Source organism: Euprymna scolopes, chromosome 9, assembly GCF_053919585.1.
Source record: "Euprymna scolopes isolate OS-2025 chromosome 9, ASM5391958v1, whole genome shotgun sequence".
Lineage (NCBI taxonomy): Eukaryota > Metazoa > Mollusca > Cephalopoda > Sepiida > Sepiolidae > Euprymna > Euprymna scolopes.
In genome coordinates, this window is record NC_136490.1 from 86,337,939 (window position 1) to 86,352,773 (window position 14,835).

The 14,835-nt window shown below is 37.0% G+C and overlaps 2 protein-coding genes across 4 annotated transcripts in view; one reads left to right on the forward strand and one right to left on the reverse strand.

Annotated features, from left to right (window-relative positions):
* LOC145284751 (adenylate kinase isoenzyme 6-like) overlaps positions 1-14,835 on the reverse strand; it is a 69,885-nt gene that overhangs the window by 38,405 nt on the left and 16,645 nt on the right. The window contains exon 1 of one of the 2 annotated variants that reach the window (XM_080133710.1): positions 11,783-11,855. The exons of the other annotated variant lie outside the window; for it this stretch is intronic. Coding sequence (XP_079989836.1) covers positions 11,783-11,822 — 40 coding nt within the window. The 5' untranslated portion in view covers positions 11,823-11,855. Of the gene's footprint in view, positions 1-11,782; positions 11,856-14,835 lie in introns of those variants that run through there. 2 annotated transcript variants of the gene reach the window in all.
* The window catches only part of LOC145284749 (protein mono-ADP-ribosyltransferase PARP16-like), a 48,810-nt gene continuing 47,086 nt past the window's right edge, over positions 13,112-14,835 (forward strand). For both annotated transcript variants that reach the window (XM_080133707.1, XM_080133706.1), the window contains exon 1: positions 13,112-13,446. In XM_080133707.1, coding sequence (XP_079989833.1) covers positions 13,255-13,446 — 192 coding nt within the window. In that variant the 5' untranslated portion in view covers positions 13,112-13,254. The remainder of the gene's footprint in view (positions 13,447-14,835) is intronic.

The window sequence follows — 14,835 nt, forward strand, 5'->3', positions numbered from 1 at the left end:
CGAAACGCAACAACAAATATAAGTTGTCATCTATAATAACACCTATTACATAACATAAAGGGGTATAGTGCCATGGGTTGCTTTTTATTGATTTATATATTGGGGGGGAGGGAATAAGATGGTAATTCCAGATGAATCTCAGACTAATCGAATTGCCAAATTCCATTTTATTCAGGAATTGGATAACTTTCAGATTACAATCCGATTGTTATCCAATGTAATCCACAGTGATCCCACTCAAAGACAGAACTTTCATTGATCTTGTGTGACATCACAACCAAAATGAAAACAGTTGTCCAGACAGGATTTGCAGTGATCCAATGGACCGAAATATCTTGATGAAGTAGAAGCATTGCAGTACAGTACAAAATATGATATATCTCCAAAAATAAAAGCAAAACCATACAAAAACTGCTAAATTGTGCAAACCACTGATTAGGAAGCAATTAAGTTATTGCTTATTCACTAAACCTGTTTTCCTTCATTTAATTACTTAAACTGCTTCCCTCTTTTTTTGGAAATCATAATTTATCATTCCATGACTAAGTGTAATGTTTAAATATAAGGTCTATACTGGCCACATGTACATTGTTACTGATGTATGTTACTAAAATAACTGCCACAAATGTCTGATTTAAATGGTTAATGCTTTGCCTCCAAGACGCCTGCCTGCCTGTTTTGCATGATAAACATTAAAAATCCTTATACTCTTAAATCCTCGCCAAATCTCTGTATATTTATATTGTATATTAATGCTGTATTCTTGCAAGTTACATCATCTCTCCTGTTCCAACTGGACAAAAAAATCAATTGCTCTTCTCCCCAAGCTGATATAAAATCACATACTTTGCACATACCTTGGGAGGAGGGTTTAGCTTTCGGTTCTAAACTTTATTAGGCTAACCTTTTAAAAATCGATAAATACTAAATATCTATAGATTTCTATTGCTAAGGGATGCATTAGCTTAACCTATATTTATACTCTATAGAAAATCTATAAAATAGATAACTATTAGCTACAGTTTGTGCCCAAATTATAAGTGATCTATGTTAACTAGCAACTATATCTTTCTTTCACTTGGATGGGATAAAGTACTGGTGATTATCTTTACATGAAAGCTAACACTTAAAGCATATTTCGAAATGCACCCGAGCCCTTATACTATAATTTTCCAATTAGTCACTAATCAATAAACCATATTTGATCTTTTCTTAACCCTAGTAGATATTAACCTTTAATCTACACCCTATACTCATACATATCTCTTTTAAAAACGTAACCACATCTTCCAATCTTAATTCTATTCTGAGGAGTGTAACTTCAAAACAGATACTAATTCTTTGATACTAAATCTATTAATTCTAACTAGCCATGTGGGAGCATAGAAATATCTGGCTTTGAAACCAGTTGTAGGGAAAACCCTCTCGATGCTGATAGACTAGTAGATTTGGTCAGGTCATTTGGTCAGGTCATCAACTCCGATTTGTAAACTGTGCCACTGACCTTATACGTCTTGGCACGAAACGGGGAAGGAAGGCCTCCTCATTCCTGGATGACAACCTCTCTAGAGCTGGTGACTTGATCAAATCACCAGTTTGCAAACATGAACTGCTTAAGTAGATAGGCTCTGCCTATCGCCTGGCTTCTTTATTCCTTTGCCTATTTGCCAGAAGCAGAGGTGTGGCCAAGGGACTCATTAGAGACACCCACTGCTTAGCTTTGTTTTATGACTAAGGCAATGAATGCTGTCCCCAACATTTGCCTTGTCAGACAGGTTTGAGGGTACTAGTTTGACAGTTGTTGGTTGCTGTTTCCGACTTACAGTTCAGGAGCCCTAACTCTTTGGTATTGCTTAGAGCGGCTGTTCTATCATCAGTTGTATAATATCGGGATGTTTGTAGTGCTATGTCGCGCATGGACAAGGACCCTGCACTCATCTCTGGTGGGCATTCCCGATGCCAAATTCCTGTGGATGAGGAGCCGGCTGATAGTCTACTCATGTTGCATGATAGTAGCTATACACATTCATTTTGCCTAGCATCTCAACCTAGATCTGAAACTTTAAAATAAAATGAAATGACAGCTCAATCCAAAAAAACGTTAAAACCAGACACACACTCAAATAATTCACCTTCTCCCTTGAGGCTTGCATTTACAATTATCCGAGGACTTAGAACTAACTTAGATGATACAGAATCATTTCTCTTCGCAAACTTCCAGGATATTTAAGCACTTAGTGAAACTAACTTGCACTCCTCCATCCCTCTAACATCTTTAATATGTTTGGTTATCTTCCACTTTGTCGTAAGAACTCTGACAGGCACCAACTATATTCGTAACATCCTCCCCATGTCTAGGGAATCTAAACTAGAATCAGGTGACCACGCCTTCATGTGCTTTAAACGAAATTTACAACATAGCGTTAGCTACCAGTATTTTCTTTATTGCTCTTCATCAACCCAGGGTTGTACTATAATCAATCATGTCTCTGAAAGCATGGATGTAGCACTCTCCCTTGACACTAGCGCTCAAATACATGTATTTGGTGACTAATGCCTACCACAGAAATTGGCTTGGCTTCTCTAACTACACTGACACAGCTGGTAGCGTCATCCAGAACTTTGCTATATACCATTCTTTGAGACAGACAGTAACATTCCTGACCCGTCTCCCAGATCGTCAAGACTAGTAAGCCTCACTTCTGGATCTATTTTTGACAACAGTTCCTGAGAATTATGTAACAAATGCCCACTCGGGAATGCTGATCATGCTGTGATAATGATAGACATCACTCTAAACTCTCAGCGCCAAGTTGAAGAACCATTGATCAAAATGACAAGGTACTAAAATAAGGCTGACTGGAATGCAATTAGAGATCACATCAGAGATGCCCCATGGAGAAATATCTTTTCTCTTCCTGCAGAATAGTGTGCAAATGAGACTACTGAATGATTCAAAGCAGCAGTTGAAACACATGTTCCTACACAGAAGTTCTATAGCAAACCCCACTCTCCTCAATGATTTACTTCTACTTGCACAGCTGCCATTGCTCAGAGGCAATATGCATACTGTAGAGTTTTCCAGCATAAGTCCTGTACAGACAAAGTATATAGAAGCTAGAAGTAATTGTAAGAAAGAAGTAGCGACAGCTAAGAGTAAATATACTGAAACTAGCAGGAAACGCATTGAAATGCAGAAATTAGGAACTCATGATTTCTGGAAAATCTACAATAGTGTAGTAAATAATGGGCAATCAACAATTCCCCCACTATCCAACAATCATGGGGTCGTTTGCACAGAAACTGAGAAAGCTAACATGCTGGCCCGTTATTTTGCCTAAAACTCTACCTTGAACCTAGCAAACCATTCCCTCCTTAATTTTCCTTTGCAGACAGAAACCACACTAGATGATCTGAAAACCATCCCTTCTCAAGTACATGATATCATAAAAAACCTAGACACCTCAAAAGCATGTGAACCTGATCTCATCCCAGCTGTGCTATTAAGAAAATGCTCCACTGAAGTTGCTCTAGTTCTCTCTAAACTCTTTAACAAATATCTTAACGAATCTTGCTTTCCTGACAGGTGGAAAACTGCTTCTGTGGTACCAGTTTACAAAATCTCTGGCGAAAGAACTGACCCATTAAATTATTGCCCAATCAGTCTCCTCCCGCTTTTCGACAAAATATTTGAGTCTTTAATTAATCAAGCTCTAGTCCACCACCTTACAGTTGCGAAACTTCTGCCCGAACAATGATATAAATATGGGTGTACCTCAGGGATCGATCCTTGGACTTTTATTATTTCTGATATTCGTAAATGACTTACCTTATAAAATTGTTTCTAACATGGGTATATTTGCCAACGACACCACGCTCCATAGCAGGCACATGGGGAAAACTAATGAGCACATATCTATGGCAATGGCGGAAACCCTAGAGGAAGACCTTCAGTCTGTAATGGAATGAGGCCAAAAATGGATGGTAATATTCAAAGTTCCAAGACAAAGTTCATTTCCTTTAATAATTACATGAAACCTTACCAACCACAAAGAGCTAAAGATACATAACCCGAAAGTACTTCGTTCAAACTCCTCGGCTTAACGTTCACAGGGAACATGAGTTGGAATATATACATCGAGATCATTGCCAAAGCTGTTGCGAAGAAGGTAGGCTCTCTCTACCATGCTAGAAAGTTACTTATGCCCGAAAGTATTCTGTACCTCTACAAAGCCACCATTCGCTCATGTATGGAGTACTACTGTCACATTTGGGCTGGTGTATCTGCTACTAGTCTCTCGCTCCTGGACAGGGTTCAAAAGAGAGTTGCCAACCTGATAGGTCCTGAACTGTCATCTAAGCTTCAACTCCTATCCCATCGAGGAAATGTTGCATCCCTCTGCTTGTTTTACAAGTATTTTAATGGTGGATGCTCTGGCGAACTACAAGTTTTTGTTCCTCCTCGATGAAAATACTCTCAACAAACCCGAGAAGCAGCGAAGTCCCAACCCTACACAATAGATGATCTACTCTAATAGCTTCTTCCCCAGAACTGCTAGACTTCCCTGCCGGGTTCCTGCTTCTCCAACTGTACTGATATGCAGAAGTTCAAGTGTAATGTAAACAGGCAGTTTGCTGCTAAATTTCCTACATAGTCCCCCATGCAACTTAGGTCCCTGATAGTAGCCCCCTACATCAAAGTGGCAATGTGCCTTGTTTGGTGTGAAAATGTAATCAAATAAACTGGTAAAACCAAACAGGAAAACCATGTAAAAAAATAAATTTATTGGACTTAAGGAGTCAAAGTCGGATAAAAAATTCCGACTCCCACTCCAACTCCTAGTACTCTTAGAAATCCGACTCCGACTAAAACCTCCGACTCCTTCCGACTCTGCAACCCTGGTTGCTATGACACATTTACTTCTCTTCTGTTTGGCTCCATGCATACTTGCATATCAAAGTAAATTTCCATCAAATTTGTTCCCACGTCGACTGTTCTTAGGAATTGACCCTTGGGTCAAATACTGTTTCCCAAGTTTAGCCAAAATAAAACTTTAATACTATTCTCCCTAAATCAATGGTTTCCTTCACAAAACAATATTATTATTAAATATTATTATCAATCCCAGATCCACTAACTGAAGTCATTTTTCTTTGTTTTCGCTTGCACCACCTTTCTCCTATCCTGTCAAAATTATTCAATCTGTTTGTCTCAGTCCTGTTTCACTTCTTGTTGGAAGGAGTCCTCTGTTGTCCATATCTTAATAAATGCTGGTGACCAGTCTGATCCAACAAAATATCATCTTGTTAGTCTAGTTTTTGAGAGGTTGGTCAACAGTTGGCTTGTTCATTTACTGGCAACATGTGCAGAAACACAAACAGATTAAAACCAGGAAGTGGGGGGGGGGAGAATGGACCTCTTTAGTGATGTTCAAAGAAATGGCTTCTTTCATTTAATCTTGTTTAGATTCAGCTATTGTCTTTCAATTGCAGGCGTGTCCCTTTTCTTCTTGAGATTTTTATTTATGGCTCTGCTCTCTACTGAAAACCATAACTTTAGTAAAGGTATATTTTGTTTAAACAAAATACATTTCCACTAAAATCCAAATAAAAATAATGGGTTCATTATATTGCGTGATCATTATTTAATAAATACTGAAAATTTCATTAAAATTTGTTAATTTCCTGATTTTTGGTGAATTTTTCATTTTTCAACTATGTTTTTCTTCTTGCCTTTGGTAGCATTTATTTGTTGTGTATTAGACTTTTTCCGTTTTTTGAAATTAACAACTCGGCACTTTATTCAAAAAGGCTAGGTTCTGCCTCGACACCGGTGACAGAGTAGTACGTAACCCACCTTTCCCCAAACTCAGAATGAGGCTTTTTTGGACTCCCATCTGTGTACCGTAACCGCATTTCGATACAAAACCTGGAACACTCTGTCAACATATGGATTATCTTTCTTTGTTGTTTATAATTCGTGCTGTATGAGTTACTTCCGTTAGGAAATAAAGATGTCTCCCGTGAGCTAACACGCTTCGTTTCGCCTCCTTAATATTACACATTCATACTAATAATATTACAAAAAAAAAAGAAAAAAAAAAAAAAGGTACAACGTGGTGGCAGCAAAAAAGAAGAAACTAAAAGAGAACTTTGAAAACAGCCCAACAACAATTCAGTCTTCTTACCGGACTTTTGAGAACACGTGCGTCACTAAGGCGCCATATTGAATTCGTACTCGTAAAACTGTGAGTTGTTTTTTTTCCTCTTTTCCCTAATTATCTTCTTTGCATTCCCGTGTATTGTTTATAAGAAAATGGCCAATCATTCAATGGATACCGACAACTTAGTGGAGTCTTTTAAATTCTTTAAACAACAGTGTGTTATACTTCTCCATCAGGAACATTAACGTAACCAAACAAGTGGACTAGATTTTATTATTATCGGGGAAAGAAGATTAAGAAGATTTAACTCACGGTCATTTGAAAATGAGGGTGACAAGCGCAACCGTGTATTGATTTGGAACAAATTCCAAATACAAATAGAGCCTCAAATCAACTTCAGAATTGCACGCTTCTTTTTACAGAAATACTCGCAGACCGATACAGAAAATATCGATGACTTTCTCGTGAGATGCAGGCTGCAGGCACAAAAATGCAAGCTCAGGGACGAAACTGAAACAGAAGAACGCATCATAGACCAGATAATTGCGGGGACTAGATTCCCAGAGCCGCAAAAGCAGCTACTATGTAAAAATGAAAAACTGGCGATGCCTGAAGTTCTAAACATATGCAGAAGCTACGAAGCTTCAGTGGATCACATGAAAAAAATGGGCGAAATAAAGGGTGAATGTGAAAGCCAGATAAGCAAAATATCAAACGCAAAATTGAGAGCGCAGACGTCTGTGGAAGATGTGGACTCCATCATAAACCAGGAAATTATCCTGCTCGCGGCAGTACGTGCTCAGCATGTGGTCTTAAGAACCAATGGGCCAAAAGGTGCCAGACCCGAAAAATTAAAAACACCAACAGGCAGCCACAAGCAAACAAGCTAACCAAGCAGAGAAATTCTGGACTGCAACAGGATACGTTTAAAAACCAGCAGAACTGTATAAACGTACAGCAAAATGAAATGGCAGGTGATGGTGAAAGAATGTTTTTATATCCAGTAAATCAGAAAGGAGACAACACCTCCCGAACAGAAGCATTTGCCAACCTGGATATCGTCCTCCCAAACAGAAAAAGCATTAAGTGGACACAGGCGCGGAAGGGAATACACTTCCCTTATGCACATTCTGACAGATATTTCCCAAACATGTGGACCAGAGTGGACATCTACATCCAGGCACAACCAACAAAGAAACTGCAATCCTTACAGCATACAACGGCTCTGATATTCCGCAACACGGATCCATCGATATGAAATGTGGGTACAAGAGTCTATGGAAAGCAATAAAATTTTATGTGGTCACATCAAGTGGACCTACCATATTAAGATTACCCTCCATCCAAGATTTGAAATTGGCAACGCTACACTGTTCCATACAGAGAACAGCATGTACCCCAGTTGATCCTCTGTCAAACTCCACCATAAATTCTACGAGAGATCTTATGGAAGCCTATCCAGACCAATTCGACCGGATTGGAAAATTTCCAGGAGAGTAACACATCGTACTTTGCCCTAACAACTTACCCATAGTCCATGCACCGAGGAAATGTCCCAGTAATATGAGGGACGAGATAAAGGCGGAACTAGACCTAATGGTGTCTCTGGGAATAATAAAAAAAATTGATGAACCAACTCACTGGGTAAGCAGCATCGTTTATGTGCGGAAGAGCAACAGCAAACTGCAAATCTGTTTAGACCCTAAAGATTTAAACGAAAACATAATGCGATGCCATTACAAAACGCCAACCATGGAGGAGCTCTCACACAAACTGTCTGGTGCCAAATTCTTCTCAAAGCTGGACGCCAAAAATGACTATTGGTCAATCAAACTTGACAAGGACTCACAGTTACTCATGACATTTAACTCTCCTTTTGGAAGACATTGCTTTAAGTGGATGCCCTTTTGGGTTGGTCATGTCTCAGGATGTTTTTCAGCAAAAAATGGATATGATCATAGAAAAATACCCTGGAGCATTATCGTTAATTGATGACGTGATCATCCATGGAAAAACCAAAGAGGAGCATGACTGCAACCTGAGAAAATTAATGGAGACTTCAAAGACTGCTGGCCTCACATTCAACAGCAGCAAATGTGCCATAAATCAAAAACAAGTCAGATTCTTTGGTGCTATCTTTGATGAGGATGGGATACACCCATATCCCCAAAAAGTGGAGGAAATAAAATCACTCCCGATCCCAACTAATGTTACCGATCTGCAGAAGGTACTAGGGATCATTACCTACATGGCACCTTTCATTCCAAGGCTTTCAGACCTCACAGCAAGCCTCAGGGAGCTCTTAAAAAAAGATGCTGACTACCAATGGAACAATAGCCACCAGAAGTCACTGCAGGAAATAAAGAACATAATATGCAAGGTGCAAAGAGATGCTACTCCGATACTATGACCCATCAAAAATATCTACCATACAAGTTGATGAATCATCCAGAGGGTTGGAAGCCGCACTAATAGAAGAAGGCAAAACCTATAGCTTTTGCCTCAAAATCACTCACTGAAACTGAGCAGCGTTATGCCAATATCGATCACAAACTCCTGGCTGTCGTATTTGGCTGTGAATGCTTTCGAACATACATCTACGGCTGCTCCTTTGAAGTTGAGAGTGACCACAAGCCCTTGGGGATGATCTGCCTCAAGAACCTAACAGCAGCACCCCCTCGACTTCAACGGATGCTCCTGAGACTCCAGGAATATGACATGATCATAAAATATTGACAGGGCAACGAAATGCTACTAGCTGATGGATTATCCAAGCTACCCAACGAAAGGAACAAAGAGGTCATAAACCTAGACATCAAACTGGACTTTGTGCAGTTTTCTACTGATAACTCACATTGATTCGTCAAGTAATGGATGACGACCCCATTTTGAGTGAGCTAAAGATGCGGATCCTAAATGGTTGGCCAGACTCTCGCAGGAAACTATACAAAGACCTTCAACCATACTAGTCTTATTGGGACGAGCTCTCCATTGAAAATGTGATTCTGCTCAAAGGCAACAGAATTCTGATACCTCAAGCAATGCACGCAGAGGTACTCGAGAAGATACACTATGGACACCAAGGAATTGACAAGTGTAAATTAAGAGCAAAAACTTGTGTTCTGGAGTGGAATCAACAATGACATTGACACCATAACAACAATGTGCCGTATGTCAAGAGCTCCAGAAATCCCACCCCACTGAAACCCTCATGTCGCATGAGATTCCGGTACGACCATGGCAAATCTTAGCCACCGACCTCTTAACGGAATCAACTATCTCCTTGTGGTGGATTATTACTCAAAGTACCCTTTCATCCGCAGTCTCAGGGAATTCTCCAGCAAGGAGGTCATTAGCTGTCTCAAGCAAATATTTGCTGAGCAGGGAGTCCCTAAAAGACTTATAAGCGATAATGGCTCACATTTTAGCTTCCAGCACTTCAAAGAATTTGCTAAAGCCTGGGACTTTGAGCATATTACCAGCTCTCCCAGATACCCCCAATCTAACAGCATGGCAGAACACTGAATTCAGACTGTCAAAGCAGTCATGAAGAAAGCCATGTTGAGCAATCGGGACATAAACATGGGCCTCTTGTGTCTGCGATCAACACCAATGGATCATACTATCCCATCCCCGGGTGAATTGCTTTTTAATTGCATACTAGTCAGCCCCACAAAATGTACAAACCAAAATGTCCATAGGGAGGAAATCCAGAATCGTCTGTTACAGAGACGGTTGTCGCAGAAAAGACAACATGACAAACATGCTAAGGACCTCCCCAATCTCAACGCAGGACAGCGAGTACGAGTACAAGACTAAGAGACGAGAAGATGGACTCCAGCGACCGTTAGACAAGCCCGCACTGAATGATGTTCCTACATAGTAGAGACGTCATCAGGACAGATTCTTCACAGAAACTGCAGAGATCTCAAGAAAGTTGCCCACACATCCAATATGACACAATCAATTACCATAATACACCCTCGCGTCATACTCAAGTCACACCACCCAATGTGCCAGGCTCACATCCTGCAGAAACTCCCAATACACATGCAAGCATCTGCACGCCATCTGCCGAAACATAGTCCTGCACATATCACACAGTCCAGTACAAACAAACCATCTGTAACAATCACAAGATCGGGTCGTGTCATAAACCCCCCTAAAAGATATGATCTGTAGATAAGTTCACTTGTAAAAACTCATCTAGCAACCTTTGGTTAAACAAACAATTCTCTTGTGAAAGAGGGATGTATACATATGGATTATCTTTCCTTGTTTATAATTCGTGCTCTACGAGTTACTTCCGTTAAGAAATAAAGATGTCCTCCGTGAGCTAACACGCTTCGTTTCGCTTCCTTAATATTACACATTCATACTAATAATATTACAAAAAAGGTACAACACACTCCCAGGTACATCAAGTACCTTTGTGTGAAATTTCAAAAGAATCGGCCCAGCCGTTTTCGATACCCTAGGGAACGAGTTCATACACACAAAGTCCCTTTTATAATAGTAAAGATATTCATTTTCAGCAGTCTCGAAAACCTAAGTTGTCATTTTAAGGGGAGGGGGGAATTGGAAAGAAACTAAAAATTGATCATTATTTTTTTGGTATTTGTACAGTTTAATCAAGACATTAAAAAAAATGAAAATATCGAAAAAAAAAGTTATATTGTACGTATCCGTTTTGAACTGAAGATGATCTTCAGTGAAGATTCACGAAAAAAATTTCACTTACTTTGATCGAGTAGTTTTTTTTTTGTTTTTTTTTTTTTTACAGCGGAAAAACACGTTTTTATGAGAACGCATTGAAGGCAGACATCTTGCATTTTTTCTTGATTTTTGTTTGGAGTTTAGAAACGTCACGGGAGATAACTCCAGTTAAAGCGCCGACACTCCCTCCCCATCTTTAATACTAGCTTTTCTTCCTAAAAAAAAAAATCAAACCTTTTGCTCGGTATCATAACAAATTGTTTTTTCGCTGTAAAACAAAAACTACTTGATGAAATTAAGTAAATTTTTTTTTTTTTCGGAGAACTTCATTCCATAACGGATACGTACAATTTAAACTTTTTTCGATATTTTCATTTTTTTAATCTCTTGATTAAACTGTATAAGTGCCACTTTTTTTTTCACGCGCGACTATGAAAGAACTGAAGTATTTTTAAAATTTAATTTTTAGATTTAAAAAGTTTTTTTTTTTTTTTCAAAATCAATTCTTTTGTACACAATAACAAGTCATGAAAGTATTTACTAGTTAGCGAGGTTGATCTCAAGAAGAATCCGCAAAATTCCCGAAAAATGCTTTTCCGGTCAATAAAATGTTGTTCACTAATAAATTTCCTATCGATACATTGGAATTAAAATATTCCCAAATGTCTAAATTTAAAGAATATTGCTACAAATCAAGCACGCTCAAAATTAAAACTGCAAAATTTTTCAATGTTTTTTCTCACACTTTCAACAGTGAATAAGAAAATAAAATCTCATTTGATTTGAGGCTCCATACAACACATTTATTTGAACTCCCATTTTATCGATTATTAGGAACATTTCAGCTTGTAAAAAAATTCAAATGGTTGCAAATGTGATTAATTAATCTATTTAATACTCACCAGTTATCAAAATATTTGGTCCACGTGTTGTGAGAGCCATATTTCTTAGATCATATTATACGCGAGTAGAAAACTGCACCAAAATATAAAAAGGTTTTCACATGAACAACATGAACAAACTTTTGGTTCATTATTTTGAAAAACTACGGGTAGATTTTTAAAATCATTTTAGAACAGACCTTTCCGTTTGTTCTAAATTATTAATATTTTTAAATAATCAAAAAATAATTATTTCTTAAATTATTTCTTGAGCATATCTTCTCAAGTGGATATAAGTATAATTAAATAATAATAAAATGTCGATGTTTTTTTTTGGGGGGGGGGCGGGTTAACCTAACCCTAAACTGACCCTTAAGTTTAGTTCGGCAAAAGTCGATTTAGTTCGATTCAAATTCTGTGGAAGCACCTAAATAAAATAATTTTGAATTAGTACACATTTTATTATTATCATTATTATGAAACTACCCTTAGAAAATACGTGTAATTAAAATAACTGCAATCAATTTGGAAAGTTTTAAAATTATATGCTATTGACGATGAGGGGGGGGTCTATATATGGTGGGTGAGATATTTGGACGAAAATGGATGCGCATAACATTTTATGAGAAATTCCAAAACCATTTAAACTTATTTTAGAATTTTCTCTACCCTCAGTTAAATTACCCCTCCCCATAAAAATAAATTCTACTTTTTTTAGTCGACTATGCGTGAACAATCCTAAAAAAAAATAAAACAAAATGTTAGAATTTAGAGCTGGGGATCAATTCCGCAGATAAATTTAACGTAAAATGACTCTTTCTTTTCGAGATATTCTAGAACAGTTAAATGATTTTTTTTTTTTTTTTTTTTTTTTTTTTGCTGTGGAAGAATAATTATGTATCTTTTTCATGACTATTTTACTTTACTTTTTATGAACTTTTCGATCGGATTTAGGATAAGGTAACGTAACAGTTCAAAAAATTAGAATCGATCGGAAAGAGAAGATCGTTTTATCACCCAGTCTAAATTCTCAAATATGTTGTTTTCCGCCCATATTTTTGTTCACATGTAATCGACCAAAACAAGTAGCATCTTTCTTTTTAAGGGAGGGGGATAAAACACTTTTTGTGAGAAACTCAGTTATATTTAAAATATATTTTGGTCGCAATAAAATAATTTTAAATAATGTCTGTTTGTTTGTTTGTTTTTTTAATGTTTTTCAGAAAGTTATTTTAATTAAAAATATTTTTAATCGTAAAATTTGAACAGAAATAATCTAACTTTTCATAATAATGAATCGATGTTGTTCGCAGAGAATCCGGGAATCCCTGAAAAATGTTTGCGTCAGTTAAACCTAATCAAAAAATATGTCAACATGTAGTGTTGCTTCCTGAATCCTAACCACATAACGTTAGTTTCTTTGGACTTGGCCGCAGTAACTACTGAATAAAACGTATGATTGGTTTCTATGAAAACTTAATAATCTTCGAGCCATGTCATTGTCCAGTGAACTATCAAATATGTCAAACTGTGTTTTGGAACGAATAGAAAGCGATCCGTTAGCGGCTGATCTGACGCTCAGTCTTTTTGCCGCCGCCGTCCACAGCTACCGACATGATTCCGTCGTCCGGCCTTTCCCACCCGCTTTCATCAAAGGAGGATCCGAAAAGGATCGAAAGGCACTGGTAAGAAAAAGAAGAACTAATATTAAACTTGTCAACAATATGAACATCAACAGAATCATATGTTTTTTTGTTTTTCATTTATTAACTGGGAAGTTTTTTTGTTTTTTTTTGCACTTTCCAAAGACTAACCCTGGAAACCTAAAAGTTAAATGTTATCAAAATGTCATATAGATTCATTTGATGATGTGTCTTCAATCGATCCACATTCTGTGTTGATTGTGAATCTTTTCTTTTCTACCCCAATAAATGCCTATTATTGTTTCAGCTGAACAATGAATGACAAGTGTCATTTATTGTTTCTCCTTGTTTAAGTGTTACCATTCAATGGAATTTAGGAGTCCAAACTGCCTTCGTATAATACAATTTTTCTCGAAGACAAATTTATCATTTAAAAATCAATGTTATTGAACAACTTATTGGTTTAACTGCCTAAAAATCCAAGGTTTCATTAGCAAATGTCGTTATTTCCTCTAATAAAATAAATATGAGCGCCTTCCAGACGCAAAAAAAAAAAACACATAAGAATGCACAAAATAGAAAATACATTTCAACTTCCTTTTTTATATAAAAAATCTATGACCTATGACCTGTTGCTTAAAATAAAAGAATAAAAATAAATAATACCGAGCAATTAATTCTTAAAATCAAGTAAAGTATTATTTAATAATTTTTTATCGTTATGCAATAAAAAAAATTATTTTACAATGTATAATACATTGTGTTTTTACTCAAAACACCAATTTCTTTTCCTAGCGCATTTTGACAGTCACGTTCTGTTTTATTTTTTTATTTTTTTCCAATTTTCTAATCAGTTTGTTCAAGCTGGGATGAGGTATCCTACCAGAGCCAAACATTCACTCACTCACCATCTCATATTCCAACTGAGAGATCTTTTTCAGATTCTAACCGTCCCTTTTAGTGCAACTGTTTGAATCTCTCTTGCATTTGGTTCATTGGGTATATTTGCCAGGTAGTTTTTGAAATTCTTTTTCATGAGTCTAGTTTGCTCTAGGTGTATCAGAATTTTTAGGTATTATTATACAAACACCGTGACAGCGTTAGGGTTATGGTTAGGGGTAGGGTTAATTCGCTGTCACGGTGTTTGTATAGTTTTACCAATTTTTATAGGAATTTTTGACACCCCTAACACGAAACTGCGAATAATATATAAAAAAAACTCGTAATTTCTCTTTTAAAAGTGGGTTGTTTATTCTCTTTATGGATTATACTTCCAAAATAAACTATTAAAGTTGTATAAAAAGTAATAGAAATATTATTTTTTTATTTTTTAAAAAACAGTAATGAAATTAATTGCAGGGTTTATATTACTGTACAGTTACACATAGATTCGAAAAAGTTGTCACAAAACAAATATAGAACAAATAAATG